We start from the raw sequence: 14,845 nt of genomic DNA, 5'->3' as shown, positions 1-14,845 counted from the left end.
GCAACAATGCCACACTAAAAGGGAATTAACACATGCAATAAAAAACGCAAATGTGATAGGAGGGCTATGACATGACTTCCAGAAACTATCTTACCCAACTGAGTAAGCAACGGAGAATCTTTCTGTTCCTTTCATTTAGTTGAATGTCACCTTCAAACTTATTTTCAGATTGCTGGAGTAGGAATTCAATGACCACAGGAGTATGTGAAAGAAGCTGCTTTATACAAAAATAATAACGATGATAAATGTGCAGTAAAAATTCAGCTTAGTAAAAGAAAACACAAATAGAATTAGAGGAGGCGGCAAGGGAACCAAAAAGGGAAAATAGTAAACCTCTTGGCCATACTGGCTTCTGTGGGATGCACTTATTTTAGAATCAGTAGTTTGGGTATCAATAACTTCTTCTGGTAGAACAGTGAGCATCTCGAGAACAGCAGCATTCCCATTATTCTGGGTCCGCAGATTTTGTAGACTATAAAAAAGCTGCTCAATAGGTTTTCCATGCTTAACAGAACGAAGTATAAGGGCAGAGAGTGCAAGGCAAATTTGGGTTAAAAGCTGTTATCAAGAGAAAAAGAAAGCTTAGCAGTGGAAGCATCAGCAACAGCATAGAATCCTATGCCTTTTGTTCATTACAGAAAAAACCCCTATATGTTAAAAATAGAATAAGTAGCACCTGCGGAGGGCCAGAACTGAATCTTTTGGCAGCCAGAAGAAGGGCATTAAGCAGAGCATCTTTAACTCCTAACTGCAAGTAACAACCTTCGTTCTGGATCTGCACCGAAACACAAGAAGCAGGTTTTTATTTGATTCCTCAAAGTTCAAACACTAGACCAGTAATGAGCAACTTGAACATTTCGTGCAAAGATGAGTCAGAGTGTGTATCACTATAGTGCGAGCGTCCGAAATTTGTGGAAACCTGAGCATATACCTTCCGTTTGAGAATCTGAGCGGCGAAGAACTCGACTTCGAAATCGGAGAGGAAAGGCTGATGATCGGAGGTAAGGATGGAGGTGGCGACCTCCCAAGCCGCCTCGGTCTGCTGGAACTGAACCAGCCACTGATTGGCTGCGACGCGGTTGCACGATTCTGTGTCGTGATTGAGCACATGGACCGCCTGCGCCACCTTCATTTGCAGCTCCATTTTCTCTGATTCTAATATACTTTAACCAATCATCGAAAAGCCAATGGCCCGACACCACACCACCACTCGACGCCTGTAATTCCTCTGATTCATTTCTTCATTTCCGCTTCTCAATATCAGACGGCTACCAGAGCCACAGAAATGGAGTAATATACTAAATAAATATTCTAACACCTTTTTCCTTTCTTTTCTTTTCCTTTTTTTTTTTAATTTTTACTGCTATTCTTGGTCCTACTATTTTTACAGCACGTTTGGTGACAAAGATTGAGCCATTCCACGTCGGGCCTATTCCGAATAAAAGCCCATCTTTAGATTTGACTTAGTCATTGATTTTTTTTATCAAAAGATAAATCAATCTTTTATGTTAATTCCAATAATATATTTTTAAATTAATTAGGTATATTAATAATATTTATAATGTATTTCATTCTAATTAATCAAACTTTGTAACAATTATTTTATTTTATTTTTATGAAATAACTATTTGATTTTTTTATTTCATTTTAAGAATCAAATAATATTTAAAGATTTTTTTTAAAATAACATAAAAGTTGAAATTACCATATGACTATTTTATCATGTCATGTCATCATCTATTATAACATATTAATATATCATATTAATGTCACATGTTATAAAATAATAATTGAAGTTTTTATTAATAATAATTAATTAATTATTAATTATAAAAACTTATTTGATTAGAAATAAAAATATAAAAATTTAATGAAACGTTATAAAAAATAAAAATTTATATCAAATTTTTTAAAATAATTTAAAATTTTTTTAAAATTTTATTTTTTAAAAAATTAATGAAAAAGATGCCAAATTCTCCTCGAAAAGGGATATGGGATTCCAACCCTTTATTCTCAAGGAAATGTTCATTACTTCATGATAAATGCATATTAAAAAAATAAAAAATTTTTACTTTTTTAAATTTTAATAGAAATTATATAAAAATTTATTAAATTTTGAAATGATGTCTCAATAAAATAATTTTATTTTTAATTAATTTTTAAGATTATTATTATATAATTTATTTTTATATTTTATTAATTAAAAAATTACCAAGATGGGGAGCACCGGAGCTCCTTTGAGGTGCCTCGAACAAACTCCTTAAGGGAACACCAGTGCTCCCCTAGGGAGCCCAATCAAGACTTTCGAAACTCCCATTGGAAGCCAGATTTTGGGGCTCCTTATTTTTCAAAAAAATATATATACTAATAATTTTATAAATTAATAAAAATAAAAAAAATTTAGGCTTTTTTAATTTTGTGTTTGTATTTTTTAAACAGAATGTTTATTTCGAAAATTAATACACTCTCTTAAAATTTCGACTAAAACTTTAGAGTTGAAGTATTTTACCTTAAAAAATTTATTATTACAATTTTAATGATCTTAATTTGAGTAGAAAGATAATACAAAATAATTTTAAAAAATATTTTCGATATGATTTGATTTAATTTGTTTGAAAATACATGTTTCAATCTAGTGAATATTTTCATTACTTTTTAATAATAAAGAAGATCTTTTCTCTTTCCTACCATCTCAAAGTAGTTGGAAACAAAGATACCATTTTTGCCTTTAAAAAATACAAAAAAAAAAACACCAAAGACACCATTTTTTGTATGATAAGCGAAGCATCATATAATTCAATATATATGCAAAACAATCATTAGTTGATATTCATAATTTATGAAATTGAATAATACTATAAATTTTTGTAATATAATTAAAAATTAAAATAACTTCAAAGTTTTGTAGTAATAATAATTTAGACGCTCAATTATTTGAGTGTTTTTAAAAAAATCATATTCATCATTCAAGATGTATTAAGACAAAAATTTCAATTATTTATCTCATTTAATATGACAAAAAGTTTATTAATTTGATTTTAAAAATGTATTTATATTATGAATATTTTTATGAATATCTATTTAAATTTTCTATATCTAGATTTGAATGTAAATTAAATTGGATCAACATTAGGATATAATCTATCTAATCCCTTAGTATTATCTCCATCTTGTAAATTTAATGTAAATAAGGGATTATTAGCTCATAAATAGGCCCATTCATTTTATTTGTAAATACACATCTTCTTACTCCCTTTAAATACTTTCTCTCCCTTTAAATACTTTCTCTTATATTTCTCTTATAGTTCTTATTTCAGTTATATTTTATAACACGTTATCAACACGATCCTCTAATCTTTCAAATTTTGAAATTACGTTGTTTTCATCATCTCCAAGCTTTAAAAGAATTTTAGTGGTTGGTCTTTAATTTCTAGTTATAACAAATCAGGTAAATGACTTGATATCTTTTTAGTATCTTCATTCCCTAAAAATCAATCTTAATATAAATTTTACTGTCATGTAGTATATATTATATTATGTCCATTACTATTAATGAAAAATCATAATATTTATTCTTTGAAGTAAATGTGACATTATTTGATAATTATGATCACCATAATAATTTACACTATTACTATTCTAACAATAATTTTACCATCAAAAGTTGATGGATAATCTTACCACCAGAAGCGAATGGATAATCTTATCATCAAAAGTGGATGGATGCCTCGATTCACTAACTTATTAAAAAATGGATAATCCACCAGAAGTGAATAACCCATCATAAGTGGATCACCTACTAAAAATGGATGGATACTTATAACTTACTAAAAGTGGAAGAATATTTTCAATCTACCAAAAGTGGATAAATAATGAAAAGATAAAAATAGAAAGAATAAAAAAAATATAGAAAATATATTATCATTGATGTGGCATGAAAGACTTTTGGTCACAAACCTATTGTATGTTTTGAATTTTATCAAGTATTACTGAAAACTGAAATATCTTGTAATAATTTTAACTATAGCAAAATTGATATAACACGTCAAGATGCTTATTTGCCTTGAAAGAGAAATTAATTATATGATTGAAAATGGAATATCCACTATTTATTTTCTTGTCCTAAAAAAGGAATCAATCTTTTAATTGGTAATGGAAATATCTGAAAATAAAGTTAATGGCAATTGGTATATTTTAGTATAACTATATTATGAAAATGCTTTAATATGTTCTTATTGTATTTAAATGATAAGTTATTATTATGTGTTTTAATTATGTATTTAATGTTCTTTCATGTTAACTTGTAAATTTCTTATTGTATATATCTTATTTTATTGAAAAAATATTAATATTCATCTTTTTAGATCTAAGATCTATAATGTAAATATATATTTAGCAGACATTGCTGCAATGCATACTAAATTTAAAGATAAAAAATATTATTCCCACTTGACAATGAAAAAAACCAATGTCAATACAATATCTAATAGTACAAGATTAATTGAAGGCTTCGAAAGCCCTAATATTTTACTACCTTGGAGAATAAAGTTTATAATAGATGATGTATTATTTTCTATTAAGTCTCACAGAAGTTTATTAAGTTTTAAAGATATTCGTCTGAATAAATATCATATTGAGACAACGAATGAAAAAGACACTTAATATCTCTCTATTACATTTATTATCTCAAGTAGGAAATGTGTGTTGAAAAAAAAAATTACTCACTTTGTTCTCTGGATTAAATTACATAAATATTAGAATACTTGAAGCCCATAGTAAACTAGAAGGTTTCTAATGATTTTAATGTTTGGCATGATCGGTTAGACTGTCTTGAATCAATAATGATGCAAAAACTTATTAAAATTAATTTGATCATTCATTGAAAAACCAAATTTTTTTTTAATCTAATAAAATACTTATCTATTGTTTGTTCTTAAGGCAAATAAATTATAAGATTACCACCAACTAAAATTGGGATTGAATTTCTTAGTTTTTGAAGCATATTCGGGGTTATATGTGGATTCATATATCCACCATATGAATTATTTAGATATTTTATGGTTTTAATTAATGCATTGACTAAATGGTTAATGTGTACTTATTATTATCTTGCAATTTGACATTTGCAAGAGTAATCGCCCAAATCATTTATTTAAAAGCATATTTTTCTGATTATATAATCAAGATAATTCGTCTTGACAATGCTGGTGAATTTACATCTCAAGCCTTTAATATTGCATATTAGTTGGAATAACTATTGGAGAACCTGTTACTTATGTTCATATAAAAAATGATCTAGTAGAATTGTTTATTAAATACTTTTAATTGATTTCAAGGCCATTAATTATAAATTTAAACTCTCAATTTTTGTTTGGGGTCTAACATTTTGGATGCAACAACATTTATATACATCAGGCCAAACAAGTTATTATAAATTCTCCCTTATATAATTAGTTTACGATTAGGAACCAAATATTTCTCATTGAAGAATTTTTTTGTATGTGGCATATGTTTTAATTGCTCCACCACAATGCATAAAAATGAATCTTTAAAGGAAGTTAGGAATATATATTTAATACGAATCTCGATTTATAATTAAATATTTAGAATTATCAATAGAAGATTTATTCATGGTAAAGTTTGTTGATTGTTATTTTGATAAAACAATATTTTTAACATTAGGGGGAGAAAATAAACTACTGAAAAAGGGAATTTTTCAAAATGAGTTATCATTACCTAGTTTTGATCTTTGCACAAATCAATATAAACTTGAAGTTTAAAAAATAATTTTTTTGTAAAATATAGTAAATCAATTACCAAACGTATTTATTGACCTAAAGAGAATAACTAAATCTTGTATACCAGTGGTAAATGCTCATATTAGCATTAACGTCACTGTAGGATAAGGCATGCTAAAAGTATGGAGATCAATTGGTTTCAAAGATAAAATTCTAGAAAAATAACAAGAGCAAATATTTAAGATGGTTAGAAAGAGGAAGTAGAACTCTATAAGAAACCCTTGACATAATTAATAAAACTTTTAGAAGGAATTCAGGTATCTGAAATCATTGAAAATGAAGAGATCTCGATCAATTGTGTTTTAATGGGAAAAGATGAAACTAGAATGAAATAAATGTTAACGATATTTTTGTATATAATATAGTGCTCAATATAATGAAAGAAAAATGAATATCTTGAATTTACATTTATTAAATAATGTAGACATAAAAATGATTGATCAATGTGTAAAGACACAATCAAGGTGGAATTCACTTGCAAAACATGAAGTATTTGGACTTGTAGTTCGTGCATGAAATGATGTAAAACTAGTGGGATATAATGGGTATTTGTGCGAATATGAAATGAAAAAATTGAGATTATAAAATATAAAGTATGACTTGTCACACTAGGTTTTACTCAAAAATCTAGTATTGAATATTAAAAAATATATTCTCTGTGGTGGATGGAATTACAATTCTATATTAACTAGTTGACAATAAATGAGAAGATTTAAAATATGTCTAATGAATGTAACTATAACCTATTTATATGATTTATTTGATATCGATATCTATATGAAAAATCTTAAAAGAATTGCTTGAGGCACAAAATTTGAATTTTAAAAAATTTATTTAATTAAATTAAATAAATATGTATATGGATTAAAGCAATTGAGACACATGAGGTATAATTGCCTTAGTGAATATTTGTTGAAAGAAGATTATAAAAATGATCCTATATACCTATGTATTTTTATAAAAAGATTCAGATTTGAATTTGTGATAATTGCTATTTATGTTAATAATTTAAACATTATTGAAACTTTTAAAGAGTTAGCAAAAGCCATGGATTACTTAAAAAAAGAATTTGAGAGAAAAGACATTGGAAAAATAAAGTTTTGTTTTGGTGTTTAGATTGAACACTTGATAAATGAAATTTTTATTCACAAATCTAATTATATAGCAAAAATGCTAAAACAATTTTATATTGACAAAACACATTAATGGAGTTCATATTAGATGTGAAAAAGAAAAAAAACCATTTCTGACCTTTTGAAAATAATGAAGAACTTCTTGGTCTTCAAGTACTATATCTAAGTGTAATTAGAGTATTGATGTATCTTACTAACAATACACAACCTAACATATCATTTACTGTGAATTTATTAACAAGATATAGTTTTTCTCTAACTTGAAGATATTAAAATGGAATTAAACATACATTTTGATATTTCTGAAAAATAATGGATATGATCTTATATTATTCAAAGGAATTAAAATCAGATTTAATTGATTATGTAGATGCAGAATATTCATTTGATCCACACAAGGCTCAATCCCAGATAGGTATTTTATTCATATGTTGAGGTATGATTATTTCATAGTATTCTATAAAATAATCTATAGTTGTTACTTCTTCTAACCATATAGAGATTTTAGTAATTCACGAGGTAAGTTGTGAATGTGTCTAGATTTGTAACTCAACATATTTGAGAAATGTGTGACTTGTCAACTAAGAAGGAAATGCTAACAATATTATATGAGGATAATACTGTTTGCATAGCATAGTTAAAGGAGTGGTACATTAAAGGCGATTGAATAAAACATATTTCGTTAAAATTCTTCTTTACTCATGATCTCCAAGAGATTAGTGATATTATATTCAATAAATATGTTTAAGTCACAATCTATAAGATTTATTCAGTGACAATCTAGGAGATTTGTTCACTAAAGCTCTTCCTACTTCAACATTTAAAAAATTGATACAAAAGATCAGAATGTACGTTTTAAAGATTTTAAATAATATAGTCATCAAGGAGAGTAAAATACGCACTGTACTCTTTTCCTTCATCAAGGTTTTTTCCAATAGATTTTTCTTGATAAGGTTTTTAATGAGGCAGTATTTCAAAAGCATATTATTGAAAAAAATTATATACTCTTTTTCTTTTACTCGAATTTTTTCCCATTAGGTTTTTTTCTAGTAAGGTTTTAACGAAACATATTGTTGATATAATGAATATTTAAGAAGGGAGTGTTATAAATATTTTTGTGAATATCTATTTATATTATCTATATTTAGATTTGAGTATAAATTAGATTGGATTAACATTAGGATTTAATCCATCTAATTTGTTAGTATTATTTTTATCTTATAAATTCAATTTAGATACATGGTTATTAGCCTACTAATAGGTTTGTTCACTTCATTTATAAATACACATTTGAATAAGATTTTCCTATTCTCTCTAAATACTTACTCCCTTTTAAATATTTTCTTTTATATTTCACTTATAATTGTTCTTTCAATCATATTTCATAACAATTTATAAATAATTAACTTAATTATAAATTGATATATCCTAGATTATTGTTTACATTTTTTAATTTTTTCAATAAATATTTACAAAGGATAAAATGTTTTTTATTTAGTATACTATCTAAAATAATCCTAAATTATTTAAAAAAATTTAATTAAATCTTTATTTTTATTATATTTAATCAAAGTTTATACTTTTATTTTTAATTAAATAAGTTTTCTCGATTATCAATTGATTAAAAATTTTTAATCAAAATATCATTTATTATTTTATATTATCTAACGATATCAATATGTCATTATAAATAATAATGTGACATGTCGATTTAATATAATGATACGATTACATTATATTTTTTACTTTTTATGTTAATGTTATATGATATAAAATAATAAATAATATTTTAATAAATAACAGTTAATTATCACTAAATCATTAACGTGATTAAAAATAAAAATAATAAAATAATAATTTATTAAAAAATTTTAAATAATTAATAATATTTTTCAATTTTCAGATATAAAATGAAAAAAGGGGAAATTCCTTAGGCAAAGTCAAAACAAAAATGGCAGACGTTATCTAGTGTTCTCCAATATTTGTTCGTATGAATTCTAATCCAAGATTTCTCTGGTACTGGGGAAGAAGCAATAGTCTAAGTTGTAAGAAAAGCAAGAGAGGTGTGGGGCGAAGATGGGTGCCATCAGCGATCCGAACCCGGAGGGTTCAGACGAGCAGCAGAAACGATCGGAGATATACACGTACGAGGCCCCGTGGCACATCTACGCCATGAACTGGAGCGTCCGCCGCGACAAGAAGTACCGCCTCGCCATCGCCAGCCTGCTCGAGCAGTATCCCAATCGACTAGAGATCGTCCAGCTCGACGACTCCAACGGCGAGATCCGCTGCGACCCTAATCTATCTTTCGACCATCCTTATCCCCCCACCAAGACAATCTTCATTCCTGACAAGGAGTGCCAGAAGCCCGACCTTCTCGCCACCTCCTCCGACTTCCTACGCATTTGGCGCATCTCCGACGATCACTCCCGCGTCGAACTCAAGTCTCTCCTTAACGGCAACAAGAACAGCGAGTTCTGCGGCCCGCTCACCTCCTTCGATTGGAACGAGGCGGAGCCCAAGCGTATCGGCACTTCCTCCATCGACACTACCTGCACTATCTGGGACATCGAGCGGGAGACTGTCGACACCCAGCTTATCGCCCATGACAAGGAGGTTTATGATATCGCCTGGGGCGGCGTTGGTGTTTTTGCTTCTGTCTCCGCCGACGGTTCGGTTAGGGTTTTCGACCTGCGCGACAAGGAGCACTCCACCATCATTTATGAGAGCTCGGAGCCCGATACCCCGCTTGTCCGGTTGGGGTGGAATAAGCAGGACCCCAGATATATGGCCACCATCATAATGGACAGCGCCAAGGTGGTTGTGCTGGATATCCGCTTCCCCACACTGCCAGTGGTTGAGCTTCAGAGGCATCAGGCAAGCGTCAACGCCATCGCCTGGGCTCCCCACAGCTCCTGCCATATTTGCACCGCTGGGGATGATTCCCAGGCGTTGATTTGGGATTTGTCCTCCATGGGTCAGCCTGTAGAGGGCGGGCTTGATCCAATTCTTGCCTACACCGCTGGGGCTGAAATCGAGCAGTTGCAGTGGTCTTCTTCCCAGCCTGATTGGGTTGCCATCGCCTTCTCCACCAAGCTTCAGATTCTCAGGGTATGAATGAATGGGATGGGTGTATTGGGTTGTGTTCATGCTAAATTGCTAATTCATAGTGTACTAATTGTAACTTAGTCTATAGGAATAGCAAGATTGCTGTTGTCCTTTTGTCTGTCTGTAGCCGACTAAAAGTCCAAAACTGTTTCGGTTTTCCTTTTTCGATTTCACCTGTTGTTTTGTTTGTCTTCAGAAACATGATTGATAGTTGATTGATCCCTTCTCCTTGCTCACGATTATACCAATTTCTTTATTCTGCTCTGTTTTTAGTGTTTCCTTTTCCTTTACATCCAAACATTTCCCTGTTTTGTTGTAGTTGTGAGAGCAAAAGAGCTGCAGACTCATATTTTTAGATCGCTTGGGAAGCGGTGTGATTTATGGACCCTGAAATGAAATACAAGAACCAGAAGACAACTCTTTGCCGTTTGGTTTATGCAACATAACCATTACCGTTCTGTTAAACAAGTCAGTGTGAGTGTGTTAGTCTATTTGCTTGTGTGAAAAGTTTGATTAGTTGCTATCTGTGACAATTGACAATGCAGTAGTTGGAGGCATGAAGATGCGGGTTGGTTACCCTGGGCTGCTTTGAGATGCTTCTTTTAATTATAAACTAGCTTTAGCTGTACAACTGCTATGAGGATGACTAAGTTCTTGATTGATGGTATTGAAAACCAAATCAGTTATAGATTATAGATGGAGGAAGAGCTTTAGAATACAATATAGCAATGTCATTAATGGCCAACTACATGACTAGAAGACACCGTTGGTTTATGTGAAGTGAAATCTAATGACAGTATTTCTATAAGGGCAAAACGTAGTAAAGGGTGGGCAGTACGAGGATGAGTTGGAGACTGAAAAGAAAGGACTGAGAAAGTATATGCATGGTCATTGGTAGAGCAATATCAGACATCTGCTGTTAGGTCTCTGACCTCTAGTAGTTGCGTTGGTCTTGGTTTAGTTGGATTAAATTAATTGAGAAGTATATTTTGTATCACCATTTTTTGTTAAACACAATGAGAGGGTTTTCAGAGATGTATTGAAAAACTTTTAGTATGTCTATGCTCTGGAGAGTCCATTGTGATCATATCTAAATAGATACATGATAAACTTTTGCTAATTATTATCTTTTACCTTTGGAACATATGGTTGCTATTAACAGTGTCAATTTCTTATTAATGGTTTGCGGCATCCTTGCTGGGACTTGAGATTGGGAAGTGGACAGAATATAAGTATGACCAAGTGCATAGTTTCTTTGATTTGCCTGTATGAGTTTATCTCAACCTTGGTCATGCATAGTTAAAATTTGGCTCTAAAGTTTATGACTTTGAACTGGGAAGTTAGATAGGATGCCAGTAATAATCTGCACTTTTTTAATATTTCCCCTTTACTAGGCTAATAGCCTATTAATAACGTTTTCTTAGTCTAATCTAGTTAGTGTGGTCTTACAAGCGGGGGCAGAAGGAAGTAAGGACCAGAGGTGGCGATGGCCCTCCAAAAGTTCTGAAATTCCTACATTTTATGCTGCAATTAAGGCCAAATTCAAAAGTTATTATGTTCTCTCCCCCACAACACCCCCCCCCCCCCCCCCCCCCCTCTTTTCCCTCCTCTACCCATACCAAATTGTTAATCTTATAGTATTAAAATCTGTGTTTTATATTGGCCCCCCACTGATTTAATCTTGGCTCCACCACTACTTACAGGATTCAACCTGCTCAATTTCATGCGTTGCGAAATAAGTTGCACTTGACAATTGCAGAGAACTTTGATAAAATTGATCTTAAAAATCCTTTTTCTGTTTCTTTTTTCCAGCATTCATTAGTTCCATGCATGTTAACACAGTCAGGGTAGGTGAAGCGGGAAGTAGTTAATATAAAGATGCTTTAAAGGATGATTGATTAATTCTTAAATGTTTTAATTTGGCATCTGTGCTGACTGTTGACATTTTAAATCATCTGATGATTTGTTCTAGCAATAATTCGTTCTTTTGGAATTCGAATGAGGTAAATGCTATTTCAGAAAATTTCTCTCCTGATCCTAGACCTAGCATTGCAGTCCCAACAGTTTTGGAACTTTTTGTACAACTACCTGCTTTTAGTAACAAGATGTAACAAGGTGACAGGATGGGTTGGCGGTGGGCTGGGCTGCATTCTTGAGGATGATCATTGCTTCATTTGAGTTCTAGGCAGATCATTAGCATTCTCTTAGAAGTATCTAAATGTGAGTGCATTATTTGATGTTTCTTCTAAATTGATGAACTAGCCAGTAGTTTGTATTTGAGCATGTAAGCTTCTTCCTTTAGGTATTTTTAGTTTCAATAAACTAATTGGCTCTTATCAGTTGATGATCATACTTGCTGTCGGATTTTGTTGGTCCGTTAAACTTTCTTGGCTAATTTTCTATCCATTACACTGCTGTCAATTCCCTGGTATTAATGCAATGTCTCTCTTGATGTATTACTCTAGAATGTTCTAATTCTTTGCAGAAGAGATACATGCATTTACCGTTGAGTCAAAATGCTTACTTGGTTATAATTAAATGAACACACAGTAAGAATATAAAGTTGTATATAGGTTTTTGAAATGCCATCCCTAGCATACAAGAGTAATGATGTATACACACAAATTTTGTTCATTAAAATTGATAATGTAGTAAGTAATGGAATCCTTGACCATCACCTCAAATTGAATCTCTCTCTCTATTAGCTTTTTCTTTCAACTGTGGTTGTTTTCACAAATTTATGCCAAAACAAAGTAGAAGGAAGAGAACGGGTCACCATTAAGTAACTTAAGATTTGTGACCACAAGTAATCTTTCTTCTCCTTCTTCTAGCAAAAGACATAAATCTTTAAAGAAACAAAAGGAGTGACAAAAACTCATTTTAAGGCTACAAAAAAAGTCTAATTTCCCAATTGAATGAAATGATAAACTGACTTAGTCCGAACCAAAAAAAAAAGCCACCTCCTAGTTTCTCTGATGTGTGAGTAACTGCTAGTGTCAGTTACATTACACTGCATCCTAGGGTGTTCTCGTCACTAAAATAATCCCCAACCCTTGTTGTAGGTGTGTTGAATAATGGGGGCTGGCAATGGAAGTACTCCTGGCTGCAACATGTCTGAGGCAGAGGAGCAGCAGCAGCAGCAGCAAGTGCATATGAAGCACTGCATAGCATGGTAATGGTATGGTTAATGCATATGAGTACCATTGCCCTTACATCACCCATCATTTCTGGCAGTTGTACCGATCACTTCTGGATAAGCTGGAAAGGAAAAGGATTTCCCATCTTATTCAGCTCTGTCTCATCTTTCTTCTTTGAACTTTTCTCAGTACCTTCATCCTTGCTTCCATTGCCACGTGATGAGTCTGATGTGGGTTTTGCTTGCTCATGCTGACACTCATTCTTATCGGTTTCGATTTTTTTCCTTCTCTTTTTGCTACTGCAGGCATTGTATCTCCTTGTTTCCCATTGCTGCACCATTCTGATTCCAATGTCTTCGTACTTCTGCTTGTTTTCCCACTTTGGAAAGCCTTTCGTCAGAACTTGCGGATCCACATTTCCAAGGACTGTGACCTTCGGCTGCAGCGAATCCACTTCTATCTTTAGAACACCTAACGCATGACGACGACATGCATTAATATAATCAATTTCCTGACTGAATTTGGGCAACTAATTTTCATTCAATGCCTTCAAGGTTTACCTTCAATACTTTGCAATGCCTTCTTAACTTTCCTCTTGCAGCCATCGCAACAGTTTACAGACACCTTCAGTTCAATCTTCTGAAATCATTTAGTTGAAGGCTTAGCTGACATAAAAATCAAGGCAAAAAAAAAAAGAAAAGAAAAAGAACAAAACAGAGGTGAAGTAGGAGAGCTGGGAAAGAATTCAGGCACCTCCATCTCTAATTCTTTTGCCATGGTCCCGGACTGGTCAGTCGTCTGAAACAGGCAAAAGGGCTTGATTCTTGGAAGTAGAAAGAAGAGGCAGTGAACAAGAAAGCGAAAGAGACAAGAAACTAAAGAAGAAATGAAGCAGTTGCTGCAACTACTGGTAGATTGTTGGGGTTGTATTTATATTCACCAAGAAAACGAAGGAAGGGCCGAAGGAGTGGTGGGGTGGGACAAGGACTGGAGTGGTGAAGTTTGTTATTAACCTTTGCTTTTCCATATTATTTATATATCGTTTTCTTCGCTTTGGATGTTCCAACGCAAAGGCACTTTGGGGCAGCTTTCTCTCCAAGCAAATATTCAGCTTCAACCCTTTTCTTTCCCCAAATGCCTTGTGCCTTTTTTTGCTTTGACGACCGTCCGTCATTCCTTTAATGATTGACAGACCAATGCCAGCCACAGGTTTTGGTTATGTGATTCCGGGTATAAATTTACCCGGTTCTTGCTCAAGTATACAGGGAGAGGAAAAGAGCAGGGCTGAACAAATCCATTTCGAATCCAACTGAGTTTGGATTTTTTTGATTCGGTGTTCAATTTGATAAGTTGGGTTATTTTAGTCAATTTGATTTGGTTGAATTTTTTTAACCAAACAGATTGAATTAATAGGAATTTAAAATTATTATATATATATATATATTTGAAGTTTTTAGATTCAATCAAGGAATATATATATATATATATATATATATATATATATATATATATATCAAGAAAAGAGAAACAAAAACTTGATGAGCAAAGATTGTTTCTCCTATTGCCAGTGCCAATCATCCCCTCCGTAATTTATTCCTTATTCTTCTTCCTCGATTGCTTAATTTTCTATTATTCTTTTTACAGCTTTTGAATTCTGATATTTGGGATG

At 31.7% G+C, this 14,845-nt stretch overlaps 3 protein-coding genes across 5 annotated transcripts in view; 1 reads left to right on the top strand and 2 right to left on the bottom strand.

Annotated features, from left to right (window-relative positions):
* The window catches only part of LOC110427016 (ARM repeat superfamily protein), a 16,648-nt gene extending 15,363 nt beyond the window's left edge, over positions 1 to 1,285 (bottom strand). Inside the window, exons 1-4 of the mRNA XM_089785400.1 lie at positions 932 to 1,285; positions 677 to 775; positions 334 to 558; positions 95 to 214 (exon numbers count right to left, since the gene is read on the bottom strand). Of these exons, the coding sequence (XP_089641526.1) occupies positions 95 to 214; positions 334 to 558; positions 677 to 775; positions 932 to 1,144 (657 nt within the window). The 5' untranslated portion in view covers positions 1,145 to 1,285. The remainder of the gene's footprint in view (positions 1 to 94; positions 215 to 333; positions 559 to 676; positions 776 to 931) is intronic.
* Positions 1,286 to 8,870: 7,585 nt separating this feature from the next.
* ATAN11 (Transducin/WD40 repeat-like superfamily protein) lies at positions 8,871 to 13,227 on the top strand. 3 transcript variants are annotated; one of them, XM_089785386.1, is made up of 2 exons: positions 8,871 to 10,042; positions 13,102 to 13,227. In XM_089785386.1, exons 1-2 carry the CDS (start codon positions 9,008 to 9,010, stop codon positions 13,108 to 13,110), a joined length of 1,044 nt encoding a protein of 347 aa, XP_089641512.1. In that variant the 5' UTR covers positions 8,871 to 9,007; the 3' UTR covers positions 13,111 to 13,227. The 3 variants fall into 3 exon arrangements, with proteins under 3 accessions (XP_089641512.1, XP_021297949.1, XP_021297948.1); XM_021442274.2 differs by lacking the exon at positions 13,102 to 13,227 and adding an exon at positions 10,359 to 11,183; XM_021442273.2 differs by lacking the exon at positions 13,102 to 13,227 and having other exon boundaries at positions 8,871 to 10,275.
* Positions 13,228 to 13,268: 41 nt separating this feature from the next.
* LOC110426935 (uncharacterized) lies at positions 13,269 to 14,449 on the bottom strand. The gene is made up of 3 exons (XM_089785387.1): positions 13,930 to 14,449; positions 13,737 to 13,815; positions 13,269 to 13,647 (listed from the first exon to the last, which is right to left on the bottom strand). Exons 1-3 carry the CDS (start codon positions 13,951 to 13,953, stop codon positions 13,283 to 13,285), a joined length of 468 nt encoding a protein of 155 aa, XP_089641513.1. The 5' UTR covers positions 13,954 to 14,449; the 3' UTR covers positions 13,269 to 13,282.
* Positions 14,450 to 14,845: the final 396 nt, after the last annotated feature.

Source organism: Theobroma umbraticum, unplaced genomic scaffold (assembly GCF_002168275.2).
Source record: "Theobroma umbraticum cultivar Fairchild unplaced genomic scaffold, ASM216827v3 scaffold_239.1, whole genome shotgun sequence".
NCBI classification, from domain to species: Eukaryota; Viridiplantae; Streptophyta; class Magnoliopsida; order Malvales; family Malvaceae; genus Theobroma; species Theobroma umbraticum.
This window is presented reverse-complemented; position numbering and strand designations above follow the sequence as displayed.